The sequence below is a fragment of the Dipodomys ordii genome, unplaced genomic scaffold, assembly GCF_000151885.1.
Source record: "Dipodomys ordii isolate 6190 unplaced genomic scaffold, Dord_2.0 Scaffold40, whole genome shotgun sequence".
Taxonomy (NCBI): domain Eukaryota; kingdom Metazoa; phylum Chordata; class Mammalia; order Rodentia; family Heteromyidae; genus Dipodomys; species Dipodomys ordii.
Window position 1 is genome coordinate 7908656 of NW_012267256.1, and position 23838 is coordinate 7932493.

The 23838-nt window shown below is 37.4% G+C and overlaps 1 protein-coding gene across 1 annotated transcript in view; it reads right to left on the bottom strand.

The window, feature by feature from the left end:
- Nucleotides 1–5928: 5928 nt before the first annotated feature.
- Nucleotides 5929–23838, bottom strand: part of Gda (guanine deaminase) — a 77117-nt gene continuing 59207 nt past the window's right edge. Inside the window, exons 10-14 of the mRNA XM_013018433.1 lie at nucleotides 21035–21102; nucleotides 11735–11881; nucleotides 8607–8737; nucleotides 6991–7018; nucleotides 5929–6154 (exon numbers count right to left, since the gene is read on the bottom strand). Of these exons, the coding sequence (XP_012873887.1) occupies nucleotides 6084–6154; nucleotides 6991–7018; nucleotides 8607–8737; nucleotides 11735–11881; nucleotides 21035–21102 (445 nt within the window). The 3' untranslated portion in view covers nucleotides 5929–6083. The remainder of the gene's footprint in view (nucleotides 6155–6990; nucleotides 7019–8606; nucleotides 8738–11734; nucleotides 11882–21034; nucleotides 21103–23838) is intronic.

The following is a 23838-nucleotide window of genomic DNA, read 5'->3' on the forward strand; positions in this document are numbered from 1 at the left end:
TTTATTATTTCAAGAAAAATTAAAACACAATTAAGACAACAGAAAACCAGTTCTGTTGGTAACAGTAATGTACGAGTTCTGCTCCATTAGCACCGTAGCTTCTTCACAGACTCCTGCAACTTCTGAAACACCTTATTGCAAGACTTTTTAATTTATTTTTATTTTTGCTAGTCCTGGGGCTTGAACTCAGGGCCTGGGCACTGTCCCTGAGCTTCTTTTACTCATGACTAGCACTCTACCAGTTGAGCCACAGCTCTACTTCCTGATTCTTTGGTAGTTTTTTGGAAATAAGAGTATCATGGACTTTCCTGCCCAGGTGGGCTTCCAATCATGATCTTCAGATTTCAGTCTCCTGAGAAGCTAAGATTATAGATGTGAGCCACTGGTACCTGGTTAGATTAAATTAAGAGACAAAAACAAATGTTTAGTAAGTTGTACAAAGCAGTGTCACACACCCACTGTATCTTTGGTTGTAGTTTCTATCACGTGCACGAGTCTGGTGAGATAAAATAAATCACACAATAAACTAAATGAAATAACTTTATTATTATATACTCACAAATAGGCAGTAAAAGACAATACCAGGATTGAAACCACTGCACGAGAATCAAGAAATCTTCCCAGTGTGGATTAAGTCAAAGTTCAAGGACTTCAAAAGTACATGATGAAGATACATTTTTATATACATGGTTTTAGACTCGAGAGAATGGGACATGCTAAGCTAAAGCACTGCAGGACAAATCTTTTTAAGGACACATAGGAACAGAGCTTGGGTAGCTCCTAGTTCTCTTAGAATATTACATTTCCAGTATATTCTACAGTTATCAGAGGACTCAGCAAGAAAGAAGATAAAAGCTGAGTCCCTAAAACCACGTAGAGCCTTCTCTGACAATTCACTCAGACATTGAGGATGAATTTGTAAATTGACTGTCTGTTTTGTGTTAGAACTAAAGAATAGAGAAAATACAATAGTGTTGAAAAATCATACATAGGATGTGTTCAGGGAAAGTGAGAAACCAACTTTAAAAAAATCGATCCTTTGTGTTGTTTCTTTAGCTTTTATTTCATTAATTTCAGTACTAATTTTCATCTTCCATTTTTTCCTCCTATCTGTTGGGGTTTGGTTTGTTCTTCTTTCTCTAAGAACTTAGATGTACCACTAGATTATTTAGTTGAGATCTCCCAGATTTTTAAACATGTAGGCACTGGTAGCTGCAAATTTCGCTCTTCAAACTGTCTCTTCTGTGTCCCTGTGAATGGATGCTTGAAGAAAAAGCACTTCTTAGTCTAAGCTGTTGCTTTAAAAGCAGGAGAAATCAAAAGCAATAGCAATCTGGTCCTAAATGGATGAACCTTATAGCTTAATTTTAAAAAGCTATGCCTAACTATTATAGGATGGAAAATGAATGTTGTCCACAACTAAATATTCTTATTTTTTTTTTACTAAAGCATGCTAAAAAGAGAAAAACATTAAAGACTCATGTTCCTTCTAACAGACATAGAATTCACAGTGACACCGAAGAAAATTCACAATGTAAAAAATAATGTGAACACAAACCCCATTTATTTTTTCTGAAGCACAAAGAAGATCAATTAGCATAATAACAAGAAGCAAACTATACAAATACTGAGAGCGAAATGTTCCCATGACTACAACACACACACACACACACACACACACACATTCTTAAAAGCAGCAATAAGAATTTCAACAACAGTATAAGGTGGTTTTCACTAAAGAATGCTTTCTGACAGGCTTTTGGGTAAGAATGGACAGAAAAATCACTTTTCTAGAACAGAAAAATTAAGAATGACATCTTTTATTCAGGTCACTTAAGCCCTAAGGCCGGTGAAAGGTCCTTTGACAATTATATTTTATTTCATTATTGGCCAGTTTGACTTGTGTTTTACTAAGTTCAGACTTGACCCACAAACTAACTCTTGCATTCTCCACCTCATGCTCAAGACTGTTGGAAGGAAAGGGAAGTGTATGAAATATTCATGGTGTCCAATGTCAGCAGCATCTATCAGTATCATATATATATATACATATATATATATATTAAAGGTGATGTACAGAGGGGGTGGGTACAGTTATGTAAGTCAGGTAATGATTACATTTCTTTTTGAACTGTGTCATCTCTTCCTCATTTTCTCCCAGTCTTTTCCCTCCCGACCTTTCTCCCCCACAAGTTGTCTAGTTCATTTTTAACATAGTGTCTAGGGAGTATCACTGCTGAATTAGTTCACCCTTTGTCCTGCCATTTCTGTACTTTGTCCAGTACATTCAACAAATCAGTGCTCTTCATTCCAGGTCCCCAACACTTGTTTAATGTCTTTCATTTGTGTGCTTCTTTAACTCCTTTAGAGACGTTCACAAAGTATCAGGTCAAAAGTCATACCTAAAGCAACTAGCAGATCTGAGATTGTGAACTGCTCCTTTAGGTCTTTTAAAAAATAACTTAAAATTCTTATCGCTACAACTTAACAATAGATTACCTCTGAATAACTTTAGGGCCTTCTTTTTAAACAAGTGAAGGTTTCCTGCAAAAAAGTATTAGCTTAATAACATGCACAACTTTGAAAAAATGTCCAATAGCTTCTGAAGCATCTGATTTGGGGTATTATCCAGGTAGATACCACAAGGTAGGATTGGAAAAACATGCCTTCCAGCTTGTCTTTAAAGCTTTCCATAGGTCTGGTTCCAGAGTGAAAAAAAGAAGCATAAAAATAGGCAAAGGCTGATAAAAAAGTGAAGATTCAAAACACACGGCTAGATTTCACTCTCATTTTGTATCCTCTAAGATTTCATAGCAGTTGCCAACATGAGTATTCAAAGGGCACACTTCAAAATCAGCCAAGTATAGGGAGATTTTTCTACCATTTCCTTTTCACTGAAGTTAGAAAAGAGATTGAATGGGTCTGCTTGCTAGCAGCATTAATTTAGGAAGCACCCCCCCCCACCATTGACAAGAAGTGATCCAAAATATCTTCTTGGATTCTAAACCTTTGACAGTCTCAATTGGAGATGCAGCTGGAAGTATATAAAGAGCTCCTTGGTCTCCACAAATGCCCAGAATGATCTCTTACATCCTTATCCTCTATTGTCCATGTCTCCCTCTACGTTGTAAATGCACAATAGGTATTTTTGAATATTTTGTATCTTTTAAAATATAGCTAGAAAGCTGGGCGCCCGTGGCTCACGCCTATAATCCTAGCTATTCTGGAGGCTGAGATCTGAGGATCCCGGTTTGAAGCCAGCCTGTGCAGGAAAGTCCGAGAGACTCTTAGTTCCAATAAACTACTCAGAAAAAGCCAGCAGTGGCCATGGTGGCTCAAGTGGTAGAGCGCTAGTCTAGAGCACAGAGAGACTCAGGTACAGAGCCCAGGACCTGAGTTCAAGCCCCAAGACTGGCAAAAACAAAAAAACAAAGAAAGAAAGAAAAAAAATGTATCTAGAGGAAAATACCAGAGAAATGAGGCAAAAGGTATGAGGGAAGGATGATGAACTGATAAGATTTTAATTCTTTTGTGTCAGAGAGCAAACCACAGAAACATCAAGTGACAAATAGATTTGGCTTAGCATAGCGCCTCTCCACAATTCAGAAAGTACGTTAGACAAAGGCAACATTTCAAAGTGCAGAACATCTGGCCTATGTATGGCAAATGCCTGTAGTACTAAAAGCCTGTGCAACGTACTGGAACACTGAGCCTGGGCAAAGAAAACACGCTAAGTTATAAGGGACTCAGAGAGGTCCAAGTACATGTAAACATCTCAACACACTCTATTTTTATGCGAAAGGTTATTCAGCCATTAGCATACTATCACGGCTAAACTGAACGGTGGACACAGTGGTGGTAGATGACCACATCCCTATTTCTGATACGACACTTACTTTTATTACCACATGTGAATTCTAAACCTAATGAACACGGAGGTTGAACAACAACATGAATGCAGGGACAAGTGTAGAAACTTGCAAAAGCTGGAAATAGCTATTGACTTTGCAGTTCCCACATAGCGTATCTATTACTTCATCGTTGTTGTTTGTTGGATGGTCATGGGGCTTGCACTCAGAGTCTGGTTGCTGTCCTGAGCTTTTATGCTCAAAGTTAGCACCCTAGCACTTTGAGCCCCAGTTCCACTTCCCATATACAGTATCTAAAAGCTGCTAAGTCTGGGGGTTACGGCTAAGATATATGGTAAGGGCTAAGACACTGTACCCAAGTGTTTTTGGCAGAAGTCAAAAGATAGAGCAGAAATCACTAGCACTGTAAAGAAATGAGGAGAAATGTGGTAGATAAATGTGACATGGTTCTGAAACTAGAAATACAGACTGAGAGTAGAAATTGGATGTGCTCAGTGACTTAAGCTTCTACAAAACAAGCTGTTATGCTAGTGTTTTTAAAAGACTACAAAACAATTCCTGTCTTTAGATGTAGCTTTTATATTTTCAAATCTAAAAGTGTTTTTATTAGGAAAAAGTACCTGGGCAAATGGCTGCCGAATTAGCACAAGTACATGCAAATAACACTTATATTCCAGAAGAGAGAAAAATAATGTTTTTAGTTCTGCAAATATGGAATTAGTAGTAAAGTTTTCCATTACATGGTAAAATTAAAGAGTTATACCTAAAATGTAGGAATGCTATGATATATTACGAAAATCTATTCTCCCTCCTTTTTGGTTTCTAGTATTTGAAAAAGAATCAGAAAATTATAAGATTCAGATGAGAATCACATCAATACTTTCTAAGGATTTATCATTAATTCATCCTTCTCGGTTACAAAAAAAGAACACTATAGTAGTTAATTAGGATGCCTAAAATCCCCTTTAATTTGCTTAATGTTTCCAAATGTCCGCTACAGTTAATGTGTAAGTTCTGTTAATGTAAACAGTAAGGGACTACACAATTTTTATTATCCTGAAATTCTAATTTATGGGGAAAATAATAAAAATTGAAAAGACAGTTAAATAAAATTGAAAAATAGAGTGCTTTGTATATATAGATTCTAAAGAGTTTTAAATAACATTTAAGAAGATTTGTCCTACATTTTAAAGTTGATTCATCAACGTAATGTTAATGTATCAGGTTGATACATTAGCATAACATTTCCAGCAACTAGGGTGTTGTTCTGGTTAGAATAGACCATTGCAAAGGAATCTGTCCTGTTTGGACCAGTCCTGGGTGCCCAGTACTCGTGGTTAATGAAGACAAATCTACATAGCAACAGAGAATAGAATTTGTTTCTCTTCTAATAAGATGGAAGCAGTTATAACATCACACGCTTTCATATTAAGACACTTTTAAAGTACACCAAGATACAACTATTTATAACATATAGTTTTATGAATAATATCCCTAAGAGACTTTGAACCTTTTATACTCAACTTTCGTCAAACACTTTGAAGCACAGAACTATATATATATATATATTTTTAAAAACAACATGTGGCATTCAGTTTCTGAGATCCACCCCAAAAGATGACCCAGCTTAACAAGAACACGTCTCTGAAATGCAAATTGCATTAGGTGCAGATTTCCAAAAACACAAAGTCAATCTAGAAACACATTTTTAAAACCAGTAAAATCTCTTTGAAATGAGTATGCTCTGTATATAATTTTCAAGCAATCTGAAATGATTTTCCAAGGTTTGTTCACAGTCTAACTCCTCATTGCTCATGAAAAATATACTCTCTGATTCATATTCAGTTCCCTAAGTTTTACACTTAATAGCTCAACGTATCTAATCAAATAGGAATATCTTTTCCTTTTACCATCTCCCTCAATGGAAAAGATTTATTTTGAGATTACAATAAACACACCATTAGCAATATCTTTCCTTTGAGCTGAAAGTCAAGCTGAACAGCTCAAAAGGGAGACATTTTCATAAGACTATGAAAGCTCCCAGTCAGAGAGGGGAATCAGTGCATTGCCTTCTAACAATTTACCAAGCGAATACTGTAGACACAGAAAGAGTCATCCAAGAACAAGGTACTGCTGCGCCTTTCTAACCGAGCCTGGAACACGGAGATGAAGACTCATTTTATCCCAGGAGAAATTCGTAGATGCTCCAGCGTCTTACACCGAGCTGGAAAATGGAACCACTTGCTTTCCGCCCACATAAACCTCTTCAATATTTCGATCATCTCCTGAAAGAAAACCCAAAGAATCATTTATAAAGTGCTATGTGTATGTGTGTGTGGGGTCAATCATTAATTGTCACTGATTAGGATTCAAAACAAAATACTTCCAAGAGAGGAAACCCAAGAAAAGAGCTAGTCTCTCTCTCTCTCTCTCTCTCTCTCTCTCTCTCTCTTTCTCTCTCTCATCTCAAGTGGTTTGCAATCAGATCAGGATGATATGATCAATAGTCCACTTGAAGATCAGGGTCTGAATTCTTTACCTATGGGGGAAATCCACTGACCTTCTGGGCCTGTCCTTTCAATGAAAGAGACTGGCTTACCTTTCTAGCCCAGTTGGAAAAGGAGTTTTGTTAAGTTTTCCTTTCCAGAATCCTATTCAGCATAGAAGATCATCTCTCCATCTCACCGTCACTCAGCCCTGAACTCACTAACTGAAAGGAGGGAGGGAAAAATCTTCTCCATTGCCTACTGTTTCTCTCTGGAAGGGGGCAGAATTGAAGGCAGTTGTTGGAAATGCCTTTGCTATCCACTGTGTACTTACAGGGCAGGGCGAAGGTGGGGTACAGAATAAGAAGAAGGGGGTGAGACCCGAAGTTCTCTTCTCTTCTGCCCTTCATATCTCAGCTTGAGATTTATGAGTATATACTTTAAGGGTCATGTGCATTTTTCAAAGATTACCTTTGAATATCGTGCCATAAGCAGGCCTGAATTTGAGAACTGCTAAAATAATGAATCAAAGCAGATCAACAACCATAAAGCTCAATACACTATAGACATACAGAAAACTATGCCCAAGAAAAAGACAACGATTTTATTTAACACAGAGGTGTCTGTTTACCTACCGAGATAGAGAAACTTCTGGATAATGGCCTACAATGGAAAGTAAAGGTAGTAAGAAATAATGATTAGTATATTTAGAAAAGAAATTCACAGGGAATAGGGGTTGGCAAAGTTCAGGAATAAATTTATTTTTCAATGGCAAAACTTCTACTTCTGTTAAGTAAAAAATAAATAGTGTCTTCAAAAGAAAACAAAAACAAACAACAACAACCAAAGATAACCTACTAGTTATTAATAAATGTTTACCTCAAACTAAAAAGTTCTGGGTATACAACTTTGAACTCTTCAGAGGGACAGAACTATGTAAAGAAATCAATCTAATAAAGTTCTTCCAGTATTTCACATAAGTAAAAGAAGGACTATAAGAATGGCATTATTCCCTAGTATAAAAAGTTCATACTAATAAGGTTTACAAGAAAAGGATGAGGGCTGGGAATGTGGCTTAGTGGCAGAGTGCTTGTCTAGCATTCTAGTGGGTTCGATTCCTCGGTACCACATAAACAGAAAAAGCCAAAAGTGGCACTGTGGCTCAAGTGGTAGTCTTGAGCAGAAGCTCAGGGACAGTGAACATTACAATAAATAAATATATGTAATTTTTTCCTCAGTCTTGAACCCCAGGTGGTAGAGGAAAACTTTTTCACTACCGTACAATAACTTCAAGAATCTAGCATTTTTCACTTAAAAGTAGCACATTTACTTTCATAAGCATATTAATTTATACATTAATTCTTAAAAATATCTTAATCATTATTAGTGTATAATCATTATTAATGTATTGGTTCATTTTATTCACAACTCTGTGTGTAGATAGGTATATATGTATTCATATATCCTCCATGCTTGGTTCTTGGAGACAGTCTTTATGTATGACAGACTGGCTTGAAACTCATGATGCCCCTTTCTCTAGTACTGGGAATTCAGTCACACACCACCCTTCTGACTCAGAAAAGATTTTATAATACAAGAAACAAAATTAACTTTCTTAATAGCGTAAGATCAAGTGACTAGCCTCTGGCAGTTAGAAAATTTAGGGTTTGAAACTAATATATGAACACAATGTTATTAATAGTTTTTAATCTCTCTTGGGGTTGTTCTTTTTGTTGTTGTTGTTGGTCATGGGGCTTGAACTCTGGACCTGGGCACTGTCCCTCAGCTCTTCAGCTCAAGGTGAGCGCTCTACCACTTGAGTCACAGCACCACTTCCAGTTTTCTGAGTGGTTTATTGGAAATAAGAGTCTCATGGTCTTTCCTGCCCGGGCTGGCTTTGAACCTTGATCCTCAGATCTCAGCCTCCTGACTAGCTAGGATTACAGGCGTGAGCCATTGGTGCCTGGCCCTTGGAGTTGTTCTTATAATTAAACAAAATCACATAAGAAAGTGTGTAAGCTCACATCCATTTAGCACATATATCAAGTGTTCAACAGGGGCTAGCTATATTGTGACTGATTAGACAGATACATTCAAATACACAAAATGCATTAAAAATAGATGCTATTAATACAAGTATTCTTCATATTGCTGTCATGGGATGATAATGACCAAATCTATTTCAGATTCTGATGCATTCCATTGAACTCATTCAGCTTCAGGGAAGCTATTCATGGCTTCTTTGACTTACCTCGGAAATATCACCTACAAACTCCCCATAAAAGACGTCAATAGGAGAGTCAGAAGCCTTGGGGTTGATCAGAAGAGCATCAAATTCCTTGCCCACTTCAAAGTTTCCAATCTCACTATCCAGCCCCAACGCTGCAGAAGGGGAAAGATGAATTCAGAGTCAGTATTGCAAGCCGTCCAACCAGGCGGATATCCTGGCTTGCAAGGACAGCATCTGCCAACACAGAACGAGGAAAACGTTAGTATCTTAATAGCGAGGCAGAAAAGTGTTCTCTCATTCCAACATGCCACAAGACCTCTACTTGTAGAAAGCAGAGAGGGCACAGGAAAGCGAAATCTGAGAATAAAAATAGTTCCCTTCCTCACCACGATCATAATTCTGATGATGTCTTCCTTTCAGCTCTATTAATGCACTTCAGAGCCAGCTGATCTGGTTTTCATTTATGACTCTAAGAAACATGCTTAATGGAATGCCCATCTTCTTTGCCCTCCTCTTCCTCTCCCCAATACTCCAACTCCTTGCCTTTGTCTTCTTTTTGTTCCATGAAATAGCTGACAAGATTTATTTTTATGGCAGCGGAAAGAACTTCAAATACATAAATAAAAATCATCTTTTGGCCTATGTGTCAATGAAGGCATGAACTCCTTAGTATAAAGGCTTTGAATAGAAAACTCACGTTTCAATGTGAACAGATACTCATAACTCCAGAGTCCTGATGATATTACTCTTCCTCATGACTGAAAGGGTTTTTGCTTGTTTGGTTTGGGTTTGCCTGATAATAATGGCTTTCCTAAAACAGGGCATTGTCTATAGACTTTGTTCACCTCACAGCTATAATTCATGTTATGTAATTACTGGGTGCCTGGGAAAAGCATCTCTCATATTTATGCTTTAGCTTCAGAAGACTAGAGTAGTTGGTTTCCTGGTCAATGAAGCCTCAAAGCCTCTCATTTGAGCAAGGACACTGTGGTTACAAGGGAAGCAGGCTTCAAGGAGTTAGCTCAGGAGTAGCATTATTTATTTCAATTTTTACATGTGTTTGGTGCATTGTATCCTTGTCAGGATATTGTCCAATGTGAAAACATCAAGTAGGTTTGTTTCTTCTCTGCTACTTGTTATATGACACATTGTATTTCTCTGCACAGGTATTCAGAAGACTTGACAATTCTCAGAGCACTTAGAATCCTTACTTGTGCTTAAAAGATTATTTACAGGGCAACTCTTTTATTCTCAGAAAAGGGAAAAGACTTTAAAAAAATGAAGAATCCTCACAGCAAGAGAGGGTGGGAAAATAATTAGAAATGTTAAAAGCAGCTAAGTGACTTGTACTAATTGCCAGGGGTGGGAAATTGCTGCATGTGATAGAAAAAGCACTGGAATTTTCCTCCTCCTTCACCAAGGAGGCTCTACCATTTTTTTTTGCCTTTGACAGCATGAGTTTTTAATGACTACAATCAATCTAAGATTGTTAACTGGTCAGATAAACCAGGTACATTTTGCCAGGGTCAAGACAAGCTTAATAATGTATATAGAAATAACTGAGAACAAACTTACAGAAAATGGTATAACCCTTTCAGTGAATTTAGAAATTAATGTAAATTCTGATTCTTGCTATTGGACTCAGCTGGGATGGTGATCAACTCGAATGCATTTTAGGAAATGCTGTTTTGCTGTACTAATAGGGGCTTTTTAAGGGTGATGTGTACGCATCTTGATTTTTAGAGAGTGTGCGTAACGGTTGTGGCTGAACTGGGAAAATGTCACACTTTAAACAGGGATCTATTCATTTAATTTCATACAGGCTATGGTAGAGACACTAGCCAAGGAGCAGAAATTCCAGGAGTGTAAACCCAGACATATAGATTTCTAAGCTACACAGTAAGGTGGAAATGATTTGCTTGTTATCTCATTGGAGCTTGATCAGTAACAGGATCCTGATGGAGCAAATCACAGACAGCCTGGAATAAAAAGAGCACTATTTAAATTCATCTTGTTTGCACCATGAAAACAGATGGTAGAACAACTCAAACCAAACTCAGATGTGCAAATACAATGGTGGAGTGGGGCGAGGGCATCTTGTTTGAAAGAATAGGTGACTTGAAACTGAGAATCTTTTTTTGAAACTTGAAATTTTAGAAAACAAAACCACAAGGCCTTGGGAAATGCAAAGACTTCCTTTGATGGTGTTAATGGTAACCCCGAACACTCAAATTTGCTCTTCGACAGTACTGGTTTGGATCACTCTCTATTTCTACCTTACAATTCTACATTTATCCGTGTCTACATATTTTGATTTCTCATGAGCTACTTTTGATTTTATGGTAATTTCACTGTCAAAAAAGGCACTATATGTTCAATAGAACTTAAGGCAGAATGGTTATAGTTTCCATTTTTTCACATAAAAATGCAGCTAAGCTTGAGAATTAAGGAAAGCTGATGAGCAATATTTGCAAATCAACTAATTATAATTTTACGTCTTTTTCCCTTTAAAGAGACTTTGGCGATTATTATCCATATATTCATAAACCAAACACAGAGGCTACCTAGAGACTTGCATAGGTTAACACAGTGGAGGGGGTGTTAGGTAGGAGTATTCATCTTAGCATTAGATTTTCTTGATTCAAATCTTGGCACATTGTATCTTAATTGATATGTAGACCTCATTTAGCTTCTCTGTGAAATAAATAATTGGTTTTGAGGCTCCAGTAAGGACTTGAACATAGTGCATTACCTGGTACCTTTTCACATAATAAGAGCTCAGTAGGCATAATTATCTTTTGCACTATTAAGATTATCACACAGGCTGAGAGAGAGCATGTATCTGATACAATGGATGAATGGATACATTTTTAAAGAATTCATCTGCATGTGACTAATGTAAATATCCATTGAGGAGATGATAATCATGTATCACGTATGACTATGACAATCATGTATAATCAGGGATCGACAGTCAATTCACTGAAAAAATGATTCTGTGACCACATAATGGAACACAGGCTTTTCTGGATAAAATTTGAGGGTGTCATAAGAGACATGATAGTCATAAACATGAGATCCCCCTGACTCTACCAGGGACACAGATCAGCATGATTGTACATTTTGTAAGAGGGAAATAAAGTCATTACCTTGGCTTCCTCCAAGAGTAGCTAGTCTGAAGACTTCTTTGACTGTGAGGCCTTTCTCATTTACCTTATTAATTAAAAGGATATTGGAAACCATCACTGCTCTTCTGATTGCATCAAGCATGGAGTAAGAATAACCACCAGCCACATCTACAGTAGGTAAAATAAAGCCCAAGAGTAACTTTATGCATAAATAAATAACAGGTAAGGACAGTAAGGTTAGTTTTGTTGTTTTTAGTGTCAGACAGATCATCTTTAATCTATATAGAGAAGAGCTTATATATATAAACATAGGGTAGCTACAAACCAAACAAACATTTAAATGAATTAAAGCCCATCATTAGTGTCAAACACACACACACACACACACACACACACACACACACACACACACACACACCGTTTTCTAGGGTCATTACACCAAATTATCACAAATATTGTCAACAGAAATCTCTTCTTTGCTTCAGTTTTGGAGGTCAGAAATCTGAAATAAAAACACTGTCAAGCTCACTGTTTCTACACAAGCTCAAGGGCCAAGTCTTTCTTTGTCTTCTAGGCTTGAGGCAGTGGAACTCCAGCCTCTGCTTCCATCTTCAAAGAGCCTCTTCCCTGTGTCTAAATGCGTCTTCCCTTTTTTGTCTCTTACAAGGACATTGGTTATTGGGTTTAGGATCTTCCTTATTTCAGAATGATTTCATCTTGATCCTTACCTTAATTATATCTACAAGATCTTTACTCCAAATGAGACCCCAGTTTCAGAGTCTGGTAAATATCTTTTGAAGGTCTCAGTTCCACCCCCTAGAATACCCAAATGGTTAACAAAATGAAGAGAAGAATCTCTGAGTGTTCATTGAGCTCTCACAGAAAGCATTCAGAGATGACTATATAGTTGTGGAGAAAATTTCGATGTTTTATGTGACTTAAGCTCATAGATCTGATCAATTATACAGGACTGTAGACCTTCACACAGTGAGATCAAAGAAGATATTCTTAGGAGAGGATTCACAAAGATTCACTCGCTATAGCCATATGATCATATAAAATGATGTTTATCTAAATGAACTCCAAGAAATGGAAACAAGATTTTATGTTATTTTGCTTTTTGATTTTTTTTAATCTTTTGTCACTTTTACCTTTTGTCTTGTATGTAAGTTTATGTGTTTGGGGGGAGGGGAAGAGGGAAAGCACAGAAACAGTGGGTGAAGCATGCAGCAGTGATACTCACTAGACACTATGTTGAACATGTACTACTCAACCTGTGGGGGAGGGGACTCGGGAGGGAAGGGAATGGGAGACAATGAGGGAAGAGGTGACACTGTTCAAAAAGAAATGTACGCATTACCTGACATGTAACTGGAACCCCTCTGTACATTACCTTTATAATAACAATAAAAGAAGAGAAAAAAAGCTCCGAGTTCTACATTCTAAGAACCTGATCTAATCCACAAGGAGATTTTAGAAAATTAAAAGATATTTTTCATGATAATTTTGCAGAATGAACATATGTTTGGGGAAGTTAGCAACATAAGCAATGGTTGGCATCATTAAATGAGAAATAAAACTTTGAATAATTTAAATAAAATCCATAATCATAATTAAATTGAAATACTACTTTTGGCAAAAACAAATGTTGTAGTTATATAATGAGTTTGTATAAATGTCAAGTAAGTGAACTTATTTTATTAAAGCAAATGTTTATAGCTAATATATATTTAATATAATTTATATATGTATATTTATAGCTTTTTACATGCTCACTAATTTCTGGGTAGACATAATTGTTAGACATATATAATACAAAGATAAAAAATAATTGCATACAATAAAGATTATAGCTTAATTGTATGTTCAGCTATGTTACATGTCCTTAGGTAAACTTGTATGATTCTTTCTTAAAGAAAATGCTTTTCTTTGCTATTTACTTTTGATTTCTTATTGCCAGAGGCTCATTAGATTTTCTGAAAACTAAAAAAAAAAAAAAAAGATTTTCTGAAAACTTTCATTGCATCTACTTAAGCTATTAGTTTGTATCAATAGTAATTATCCATTCATTATCCACATTACTCCATTATATATAATAATATAATTACTACATGTTAATTAAAAAGAATAAATCGATTTTTAAAGAATTCATGCCAAATACCTAGTGGTCCCAAAGAAGTACTCAATGGTTATTCAATGTTGAGAATCAGTCTGATTTATTTAATCAAATATGTTTGGTTTAGTTAATTTGCTGATTTATTTAATCTTTAATACAATACTATAAGAAATTTACTACGATTAATTCCATTTGAGAGACAAAAGCAACAAGGTCCAGTGACCATGTCACTCTGACAAGGTAACTTGCTTTCTAGCTAGTATCTGACTGAGAACTGGAATTTGGGATGCTTTTACATTCACAAGGTGTCTCCACTTCAAAGTAAGCTCTCAGATCTGATGATTTGCCAAATTTATCTTGGAATCTATCTTTTTTATAGATAATCTTTTCGGGTCCCTTTGTGAAGTTGCTGAATTAGAGGCAACAAAGCATAACTTTAGGAGCTTAACCTTTTTAAATTTTTGTTTTGTTTTAAAATAAGTAGAAGCCAGGTGCTGGGGGCTCACTCCTAGCTACTCAGGAGGATCATCGTAGTTCAAAGCCAGCCAGGCAAGAAAGTCTGAAAGACTCTTATCTCAGTTAACCAGCAAAAAGCTCAGTAATTTTGCCTTGAGCAAAAAAGGTAAGAGACAGGGCTCAGGACCCAAATTCAAGACTCAGTACTGGTGCTGCCTCTGCCCCCCACCCCTCCCCCAAAGTGGGTAATACTTGCATGTATTTATAAGTTACACTGTGGTATTTTCATTTTGTTTTTCAGGGCTGGGATTACATTTAGGGCTTCATGCGTGCTAGGCAAGTACTCTGTCAGTGCACTTTGTGTGACATTTTGATATATGGATACATTGTGAGGAAATTAAATCAGGCAATTATCATATGCATTATTTTGCATACTTAAAAACTACAGTAAAACATTTAAAATCTGCTCTTAGCATTTTTCAAGTATGGAACATTGTTATTAATTATAGGCATGGTGATATACAATAGCTCTTTTGAACTTTCTTCTATCTAACTGAACCTCTTTTTTTTTTGTCGGTCATGAGGGCTGAACCCTGGGCCCGGGCGCTGTCCCTCAGCTCTTCAGCACAAGGCTAGCGCTCTACCACTTGAGCCAAAGCACCACTTCTGGCTTTTTTCTGCATATGTGGTGCTGAGGAATTGAACCCAGGGCCTCATGCATGTGAGGCAAGCACTCTACCACTGAACCACCTTCCCAGCCCTAATTGAATGTTTTACATCAAAATCTGCATCATTAAAAAGCAAAAGATAATTCTAATATGTGGCCATTTTTGTAAGTTATTTACTGCTTTAAGCTGACTTTTAAAGTTGAAGCTGCTACTTCTTCAAAAACATTTTTCTTAAAAAAATTGTTCCAATTCCTTGTCCACAGTATAAGTTGAATTGTTTTGGAACTTTAAATTGTTTTTTAATTATTTTTGTTTATTTTTAATTTTTCCTGTTTTCACTCACTGCAGGGAAGTCTTTTATTAATTAATAAGTTCTTTTATTGTGAAAATACTGTACAGAGGGGTTACAATTACATGAGTAAGGTAATCAGTACATTTCTTATCAAACATTGTTGCCTCCTCCTTTGTTTCCCCTTACCGCCCCTTGCCGAAGTTGTAAAGTTCATTTTTCAATGTAACGTCTTGTACATCTCATTATTGCAATGGGTTCACTTGTATCCCTATTTAAACAATTTGTTTTTTTTTTCCCTTCCCCTCCACAAATTACACCAACATCAAATACAGTGAAAACAGGGGTTATACTGTGGGGGAGGGACATACAAAGCAACAAAGAAATATTTTATAAATATATTAGAAACAATAGCAAGAAAGAAAAACAATTTGAGTCCTTATCTTGGGGCTCATTTCACCTAACATCAACTTATCTGACCGTTTCTGCTTGTCTCAGACATATACTACTTATTGCAGATAAGGGAAACCATGGGACCTATGTTTCTTTGGGCCTGATTTACTTCATTTAATATAATTTTTTCCAAGCCTCCATTTCCTAACAAATGGGGCAATGTCATTCTTTCTGATGGAGGCATAGAATTCCATTGTGTATATAAACCACATTTTCTTGATCCATTCACCTACTGAGGGGCATCTGGGTTGGTTCCATGCCTTGGCTATGGTAAATAATGCTACAATAAACATAGTTGTGCTGGTAGCTTTAGTATGGTCTTGTTTGTGATCGTTCGGGTAAATGCCCAGAAGTGGGATTGTTGGGTTATAGTCTTATTTGGCATTGAATAATGATTCAGACCAAATAGACATGAGTTTGAGTAATGGCTGTTTAACTTCCTTAGTTACAGAATAATTGAGAAGCCAACAATCTCTTTGAGTCTCAGTTGGCTTATCTGTAAAAAATGGAGGAAATAGGTTTTTCTTAAGAGTATTAAAAATATTATGTGCAATGTTTGAAAATAAACATTAATTTTAATCATAGCATCAAACTAAGAAAATGAAAACATTTGGGGAATAATATAGATTAAACTTTGAGAATTTACTCCAGTGTTTCCTTCTTAAATAAAGAAAATGTTACATATAGTAACACAGTAAAAATTAGTATATATTTTCTCTTGAAGTATATTTTTGGCTTTTGCTTTCATTTTCAAAGATAATTTAATATTTAAAATAATTTATCTCAGAGCTTTATTAATGTACATAGCGCCCTTTTCTTTCTTTCTTTCTCTTTGTTCTAATTCTGGCACTTGAACTCAGGGCCTCACTCACTCAGTTTTTTCCGCTCACAGTTGGTGCTCTACCACTTGAGCTATACTTTCACTTCCAGGTTTGTTTGTTTTTTTTTGTCGGTCATGTGTCTTGAATTCTGGGCTTGGGCTCTGTCCCTGAGCTTTTCAGCTCAAGGCTAGTGCTCTACCACTTGAGCCACAGCACCACTTCCAGTTTTCTGAGTGGTTTATTGGAGACGAGTCTCATAGATTTTCCTGCCCAGGCTGGCTTTGAACCATGATTCTCAGATCTCAGCCTCCTAAGTAGCTAGGATTACAGGTGTGAGCCATCGGCCTCCTAAGTAGCTAGGATTACAGGTGTGAGCCATCGGCCTCCTAAGTAGCTAGGATTACAGGTGTGAGCCATCGGCGCCCAGCTACTTCCAGGTTTTTTTGCAGGTTCATTGGAGTCAAGAGCTAACAGAGTCATTTGGGCTGGCTCTGAACCCTGATGTCAAATCTCACCCTCTTATCATTTTAAAAATTTTCAATAATATATTTATTTGATTCCATATGTCCATGGTTATATCACTTTGACAGGTAACAGAGATCTATAAGCAAAAGAGAAATGCAAGAAAAAAAGAAAGAAAACAAAAAAAGAAGAAAGGAAGAAAGCAAAGAAGGAAGGAAAAAGAAAAGGAAGGAAGGGAAAAAGGAAGGAAGAGGAAGAGGAAGGGAGGGAGGGGGGGAGAAATCTAAAATGGAGGAATCAATCACAAGGTCTCTGACAGAAAAACATTGCAATTAAAATCGTCAACACAGAGATGATCAACCTATGTGCACCGTACTTTTTTTTTTAGAGCAATAACACTTTTCCAGATTCCCTAACCCACATTCTCACTATTCCCAATACTAAGCAGAAGTGTGTAGTCCATGTTGTCCTTTCTACTACTATTATTGTTATTAGCACCTATTAACTTTACAAAGCAACGAGTTTCTCTGTGGCATTTCCATGCACACATATATCAAGCTTCGATCATGTCCCTCTCCCTTCTCTTTTCCTCTTCCTTTTATTCCATCCTCCAGGTCCCTTCCCAGACTCCAAAAATCTCTCTTCTTCCAGGTCATATTCGTTTATTTATTCATTTGTTTAGTTGCCACATATGAGATAAACAATAGTTGTCTCTTGGTGTCTGGCTTATTTGACAATTACAGCTTTTGCACTATTGATTCCCTATACAATGGCCCTTTCCTCTCTCTAGATGACAGCATTTTTCAATTTTTTTTTTGTCAGTCGTGGGGCTTGAACTCTGGTCCTGGGCGCTGTCCCTCAGCTCTCCAGCTCAAGGTGAGCGCTCTACCACTTGAGCTATAGCACCACTTCCGGTTTTCTGGTGGTTTATTGGAGATACGAGTCTCACGGTCTTTCCTGCCCGGGCTGGCTTTGAACAGCGATCCTCAGCCTCCTGAGTAGCTAGGATTACAGGTGTGAGCCACCAGCGCCCGGCTGCATTTTTCAATTTTTTCCAAAGGGTTCTGACAAGAATAATTTCTAAGCCCTCACATAGCGGAGAGTTTTGCTTCCTTCAAACATGAGGGAAAGTTTGGCTAGACATAGTATTGTGGACTAATTATGGTTTTGCCTCCAAACTCTGCCTTGCCTTTGGTATTGTATATACCAACAAAAGCATCTGAAAGAAAACTGGCATTTAATCATTTGGTTGACAACTGATTTTTTTCCCTTGCATCAATGCTTCAGGAATTGGCTTTTCTCATAATTAAACTATCCTGGATTTAATTATCTTGCCATAACATGCTCCTTTATTTCAGTCCACTGCAGGAGAGGATTTCCCATAGTATGAGGTTAAATATCTTCTCAAAAGTATTAGGAGAAGCTGAGACATAAACCTCATATTTAGAAAATAATGGAATACAAGGTGGCTATACAAAACCATAAGGAAATAGCATTCCCCAGGTTAATGAGCGAATGAGTCAAACTTAAGCAAACATCTGGGCAATAAATAGCATTGCTCCTTCCTCTTTCAGTGAATCTTGATTGACCAATGATATGTGTCAGGTGTGGTATCAACCACTGTGCATGTGTTTTTTTTTTTCCTTTTAACGTTCAAAACAAGCTCATCAGATAGATATTGCTACAAGTGCTATTGTTATTATTGCTGTAGAAGTCATGAAGTAAGTCCTTATCTAAGATACTAGAGCAATTTGCTTAAGCTGTTAGATCTCATACATGACAGCAAAGGCTTTCCCTATATTTTCTAGGCCAGAGCTGTATAGCTCAAGGTCAAGAAGTGGAGTCATGTGATGAATGTTAAATCCTGGGAACCAAATCGTAAGAGAAGCTAGAAGAAAAACCTATGAAAGTTTGGTATATTTGCTATATTTTTCTTATTAACTATCTGCAGTGGACTCTTTGGAGTCATTAAGGTTTTTCAGCCATTAAGGTTTTCCTGTAAAGGTAAAAATAACTAAAATCTTATTTCCATATGCTGGGAAATGTCCACAATTTAAGGCTGGAATTAAACAATTAAAACCCATTGTAACAATGAGCTATACAAGACACTATGTTGAAAACAAACTTTACAACTTTGGCTGGGGGTGGGGGCGGTAAGTTGTGGAGGTGGGAGGGAAGGGATGGTACGGGAAAAACAAAGGAGGAGGCAACAATGGTTGATAGGAAATGTACTCATTACCTTGCTCATGTAACGGTAACCCCTCTGTACAGTATTTTTACAATAAAAATGTACAAAAAATCTAAACTAGCAAAAATAAATACTTTAATTGTGTAAAAAACTGGTAAAAAGCCTGTCATCTAATATATCACTTGTAAATATATATATGTATATATATAATCATGTACATATTTATGTGTTTTACCAATTCATTGATTAATATAAAGTGTCTCATTATGACAAACTGAGATTTGAGCTGTTGCAGAAAACAATGAATAAAAACCCAACAACCCCGGAGTATCAACATGTACTATAGCTTGAGGCTTTAAAATATCAGGATGACAAATACATCAAGAACAAAAAATAAAATCATCACACGAGCTCAGTCATATGTGGACTCTAGGAAAGATGGCTGATTTCATAGAAGTTGAACATATAAAGGTGGTTACTACCAGAGACTGGAGAAAAGAGGAGAAAGAGAGAGCTGGGAAAAGGTTAGTGACAAGATAGTAAGTTTAGTTATGCAGAGGAAAAAGTCCTGGTATATTATTGCATAATACATTGACTACAATTAGTGATACTGAACTGTACTATATGTTTCAAAGCATCTAGAAGAAAACTATTGATATGCTTACCACCACTAAATAGAGATGTTTGAAGAGCTAGATATGCTTACTCTGATTTAAATATTAGACAACATATTCCACATATAGAAATATCAATGGTACTCCACTTGTATAAGACTTTTCAGGATGATAGAAACAAAATTTAAAAAAGTAGAAAATGAGTCTTTAGGCTCTGTAAGACTCCTTTCCCTCCACTTTTAACATAAACTTTTGTTTGATTAGACCCAGTGACACAGGCTATGAAGATTCCTGGTATTTGGGCCTAATTGTCACTTTCAGTGAACAATTTAAATGCCCGGGGAGAAGGCAGGGACTGCTAATCAAGCATCCACCGGGATGTCCTTCAGCTTGGTCCACGTCAGCTGGCCTGTGGGAAGTCAGCACGCTTTTGGCCAAACTGTTTAAAAGCAGAACTGGTTCTTGCCATACCTGAGAATTCTCAGTGCTGGCACAGACGAAACTGTACCTTACATGGCAAAGTCAAATGGACTTTCTTTTGAGATGTGTTTGTGTTGACAAAATCATTGAAAAATTCGAATCCAAATCACAAAACGTGAGTACAAATCCAAATCATTAAAACTTAGCTAGAAGGATGAAATAAAAGGGAGAGGAAAAAACTCAAAAACTTAAAAACAACAACAAAAATAAAACCAAAACCAAAACCACAAGCCTGTACAACATTGGAGAAGGAATTATCATTCACAGCGCAAATGCTAACATCAAACAGGGATAGTGAGTTTTATAGATGAGTATGGTCAACCTTTGCATATATCCATTCCAGCCTTTCTTATTTGGTAAGACACTTATGAAGATGTCACTACCGGATAACAGAATTAGTATTTCTTTGTTATTGTTTGAGTTCTTCTTTGTGTGCAGGTACTGGGCCTTGAACTTGGGGCTTCATGCTCTCACGTGGCCTTTTTACTAAAGGCTGGCCCTCGACCACTGATACCACACCTCCATTTCCAGCTTTCTGCTGGCTAACTGGAGATTAGAGTCTCACAGACTTTCCTGCCCAGGCTGGCTTTGAACCGCAATCCTCAGATCTCAGCCTTTGGGTAGCTAGGATTACAGGTGTGAGCTACCAGTGTCTTACTGAAGTTACTATTTCCCAGCACAGGACTGCTGCCTGCAAATTAGTCCTATTAGACAGCTAGCTGTTCCTTCATTGGTTGACCACTTTGCCATAAAGTCGAAGGGTGAATTACTAACCTGTTCCCAGCCCTATCTTCACTTTGTGTTTCAGGACTTCTAGAACATTCAGCAAGCCACTGCTCAGCCTGTAGAGAGAGAAAAGAGAGAAACTGTCACTCAGAGGAGATCCATGAGCTTCTACCAACAGGCCACTGATCATCCTGATTATGTTATCACTGAAAATCGAGTGTACTCTTCCATCGACTCTAATGCCTACACAAACACTTGAGTCAAACCAGAACGGCCAAATGCTAGTAGAAAGGACTATAAAAGGGTTTAATCCTTGGGCCCAGCTTCCTGTCAGGAACATATAAAGTAGCAAGAACCAGAAGGAAAAAATAGAGGATCATTTGTATGAAAACAAAAAAAAAGGATAAACAAATCAAACCTTATAATTAGTCCATAAGCCTTCTCTGTCTCAAATATTTTTTTTTGCCAAACCACCTTTCTGTATTACAAAGTCGGAATGATAAAATCTTGGCCTCTTCCTATATTTAGGTCAACTTGCTAACCTGAATGAGCAGTGATTTGTATTAAGGCTCAGAGATGAATACCCTAAGTATTGTGCTTTGGACTTCAGAGAACAATGTCAAGAATCAACTTCATTCTCACTTTCTCCTTTCTTCTTACATCCTGCTCCTTTATCCTCTGTAAGATGAGTGACAGAGCTAGTATATCTCAAGGTAAGAGAGAGCTACTCTTCAGAAGTAGCGCTTTTGCTTAGCATGCATGAGGTTAGGGGTTCAATTCCCAGCACCAAAGTTATCACTCTCTGCCCCCACCAAACTTCTCTTTCCCAAAGCAAGTCATAAAAACTATAACCACTTTTCCACAAAGCAAGCTATTAGTCCTAGAATTATTATTCTCATCTTACCCTGTCTTTCTGTCTTACAGAAATTCTTTGTCATAATAGGTCCTAAGATAACAAAAAAGGACATACTACACACCAGGCAGGAAAAAACTCTACACAGAGAAATTAGGAAACAAAACAAAACCCAAAACCAAACATCTAAATATCAGGCCTTTCTGGGTTTTCTCACTCAACTGAAGTTTGATCTCAGCATTAGATCAAATCCCTTTGCCCAATCAAATGTCTACAAAGTTGTGAAATCAATGCATAAAAAACATATAGCATTCTATCTTCACCTAAGGCTTTTGTGTGCACTACACATACATCTTTGATTGTTTGATCAATTTACCAATTTACTTAAACTCTATTTATTTCTCTTGTTAACCTGTTTATAAAGATGAACCATCATTCTCAAAAGACAAAGGAAACTGAAGGACATTCTTAGAAACCCAAGGCAATACTAAGGTCAAAGCGGCTCTGCTGAAAGATTTACACGTGAACAACGACAATTTCCACAGTGCACACATGATAACCTCCTTGAAGTTGTTGGAAAATACCATTTAACCGAGTATGAAATGGAGCTGCAAACATCAATTTGGATTGCCTTTTAACTTAGAGCATGTTATACGGTTTTTCCAAGGGATGCAATATTCTTCTCTCACAGGTCCACGAGACTATCATTAAAGTCACATGATTTCCTTTCGTGGGAGGCTTCTTTATGCTTGACAATTTAACAGCCTCTGGAGCTCTGAGAAGCACTTCAAAATACCACCTGTGTGCCTAGTGGTCCCCCTGTACTCTTACTGACATCCCCTGCACCATTCACAAAGTCCTAGAGTCCCAGCTGCTGACACCAATCAGCCTGAGAGGAGAGGGTCTCACTAGGAGAACCTGCTCTGCCCCAGTTGGCGAAGGTTGAAAGTTCCAGGAAATTAATCCGCCCACTTCCCCCAGCAGCTTTCCACACATCACAGCTGAGTGCTCAGATCTACCCCATCGCTCTGTGATTGGGTTTGTGAAGAATGAAACTGGACAAGTCCACAAAGTGATCCATGACCCATTCCTTATTGCTTTCCCCTTTTTCTGCCTTATTCTTCCATCAAGGTACTTTGGAAGGTCATTTCCCAAATAAATTATTGGTGCAAGCAGGGATTTTTTAATCTAGCATCTGTGGACTAGCATCATGGGATGTATGAGGTCCCTACAATTAGATGTCATCTAGGGACTTTGTGTTGGTTTTTCTTTCCTTCAGTACTGGAGTTTGAAGTCAAGGCTTCATATTGCTAGAGAAATGCTCTCTCACATGCCCTAGCCACTCACTAGCCCTTTTCTATTTGTTAGTTTTGGAGAGGGTCTTGTATTTCTGCTTCAGCAGGCTTTGGATGGGGGTCCTCCCAATCTCTGCCTCCAAAGCATCTGGGATTACAGGCTTAAGCCACTGCCCCTGTTCCTGGCTTTCCCTAGGGATGTAAGTTATCATTCTTCTCTGACTCACTTATGAATCCATAACCTTTCAAAAGGTTAACAAGTGTTACCCATAATGCTTTTATAGTCTGTAGGATTATAATTGGTAGAGGTCCCTTCTAGGCTCTGCTTTATGAGCTGGCATCCCAACAGACCAAGCAGCTTTGACCAGCACTACAGTCTCTTCAAACTGGAACATCTGGAACACTGGCTGCCCTCGGCCTTCTTCCAGTCGCTGGCTGTAAATCCTGAGCACTACTGGTGTAAACTCCATGTGTTGGACTTGCTATTGTCCTTTACTGTGCAGACGCAGAGATTTCAGAAGACAAAGTGCTCTTCAGATGCAAACTCTGTAAAAGACTTCTTGTAAGTGCTCTGATTCCTTTTCCCCCTGATTTTCAGGTAGCACAGTAAAAGGGCCATCCAGCTACTATCTGTCCCGATAGAATATATAACTACAGCAGACGGTAGTCAACACAGCACACAGTCTATCATCTCCCAAACCATC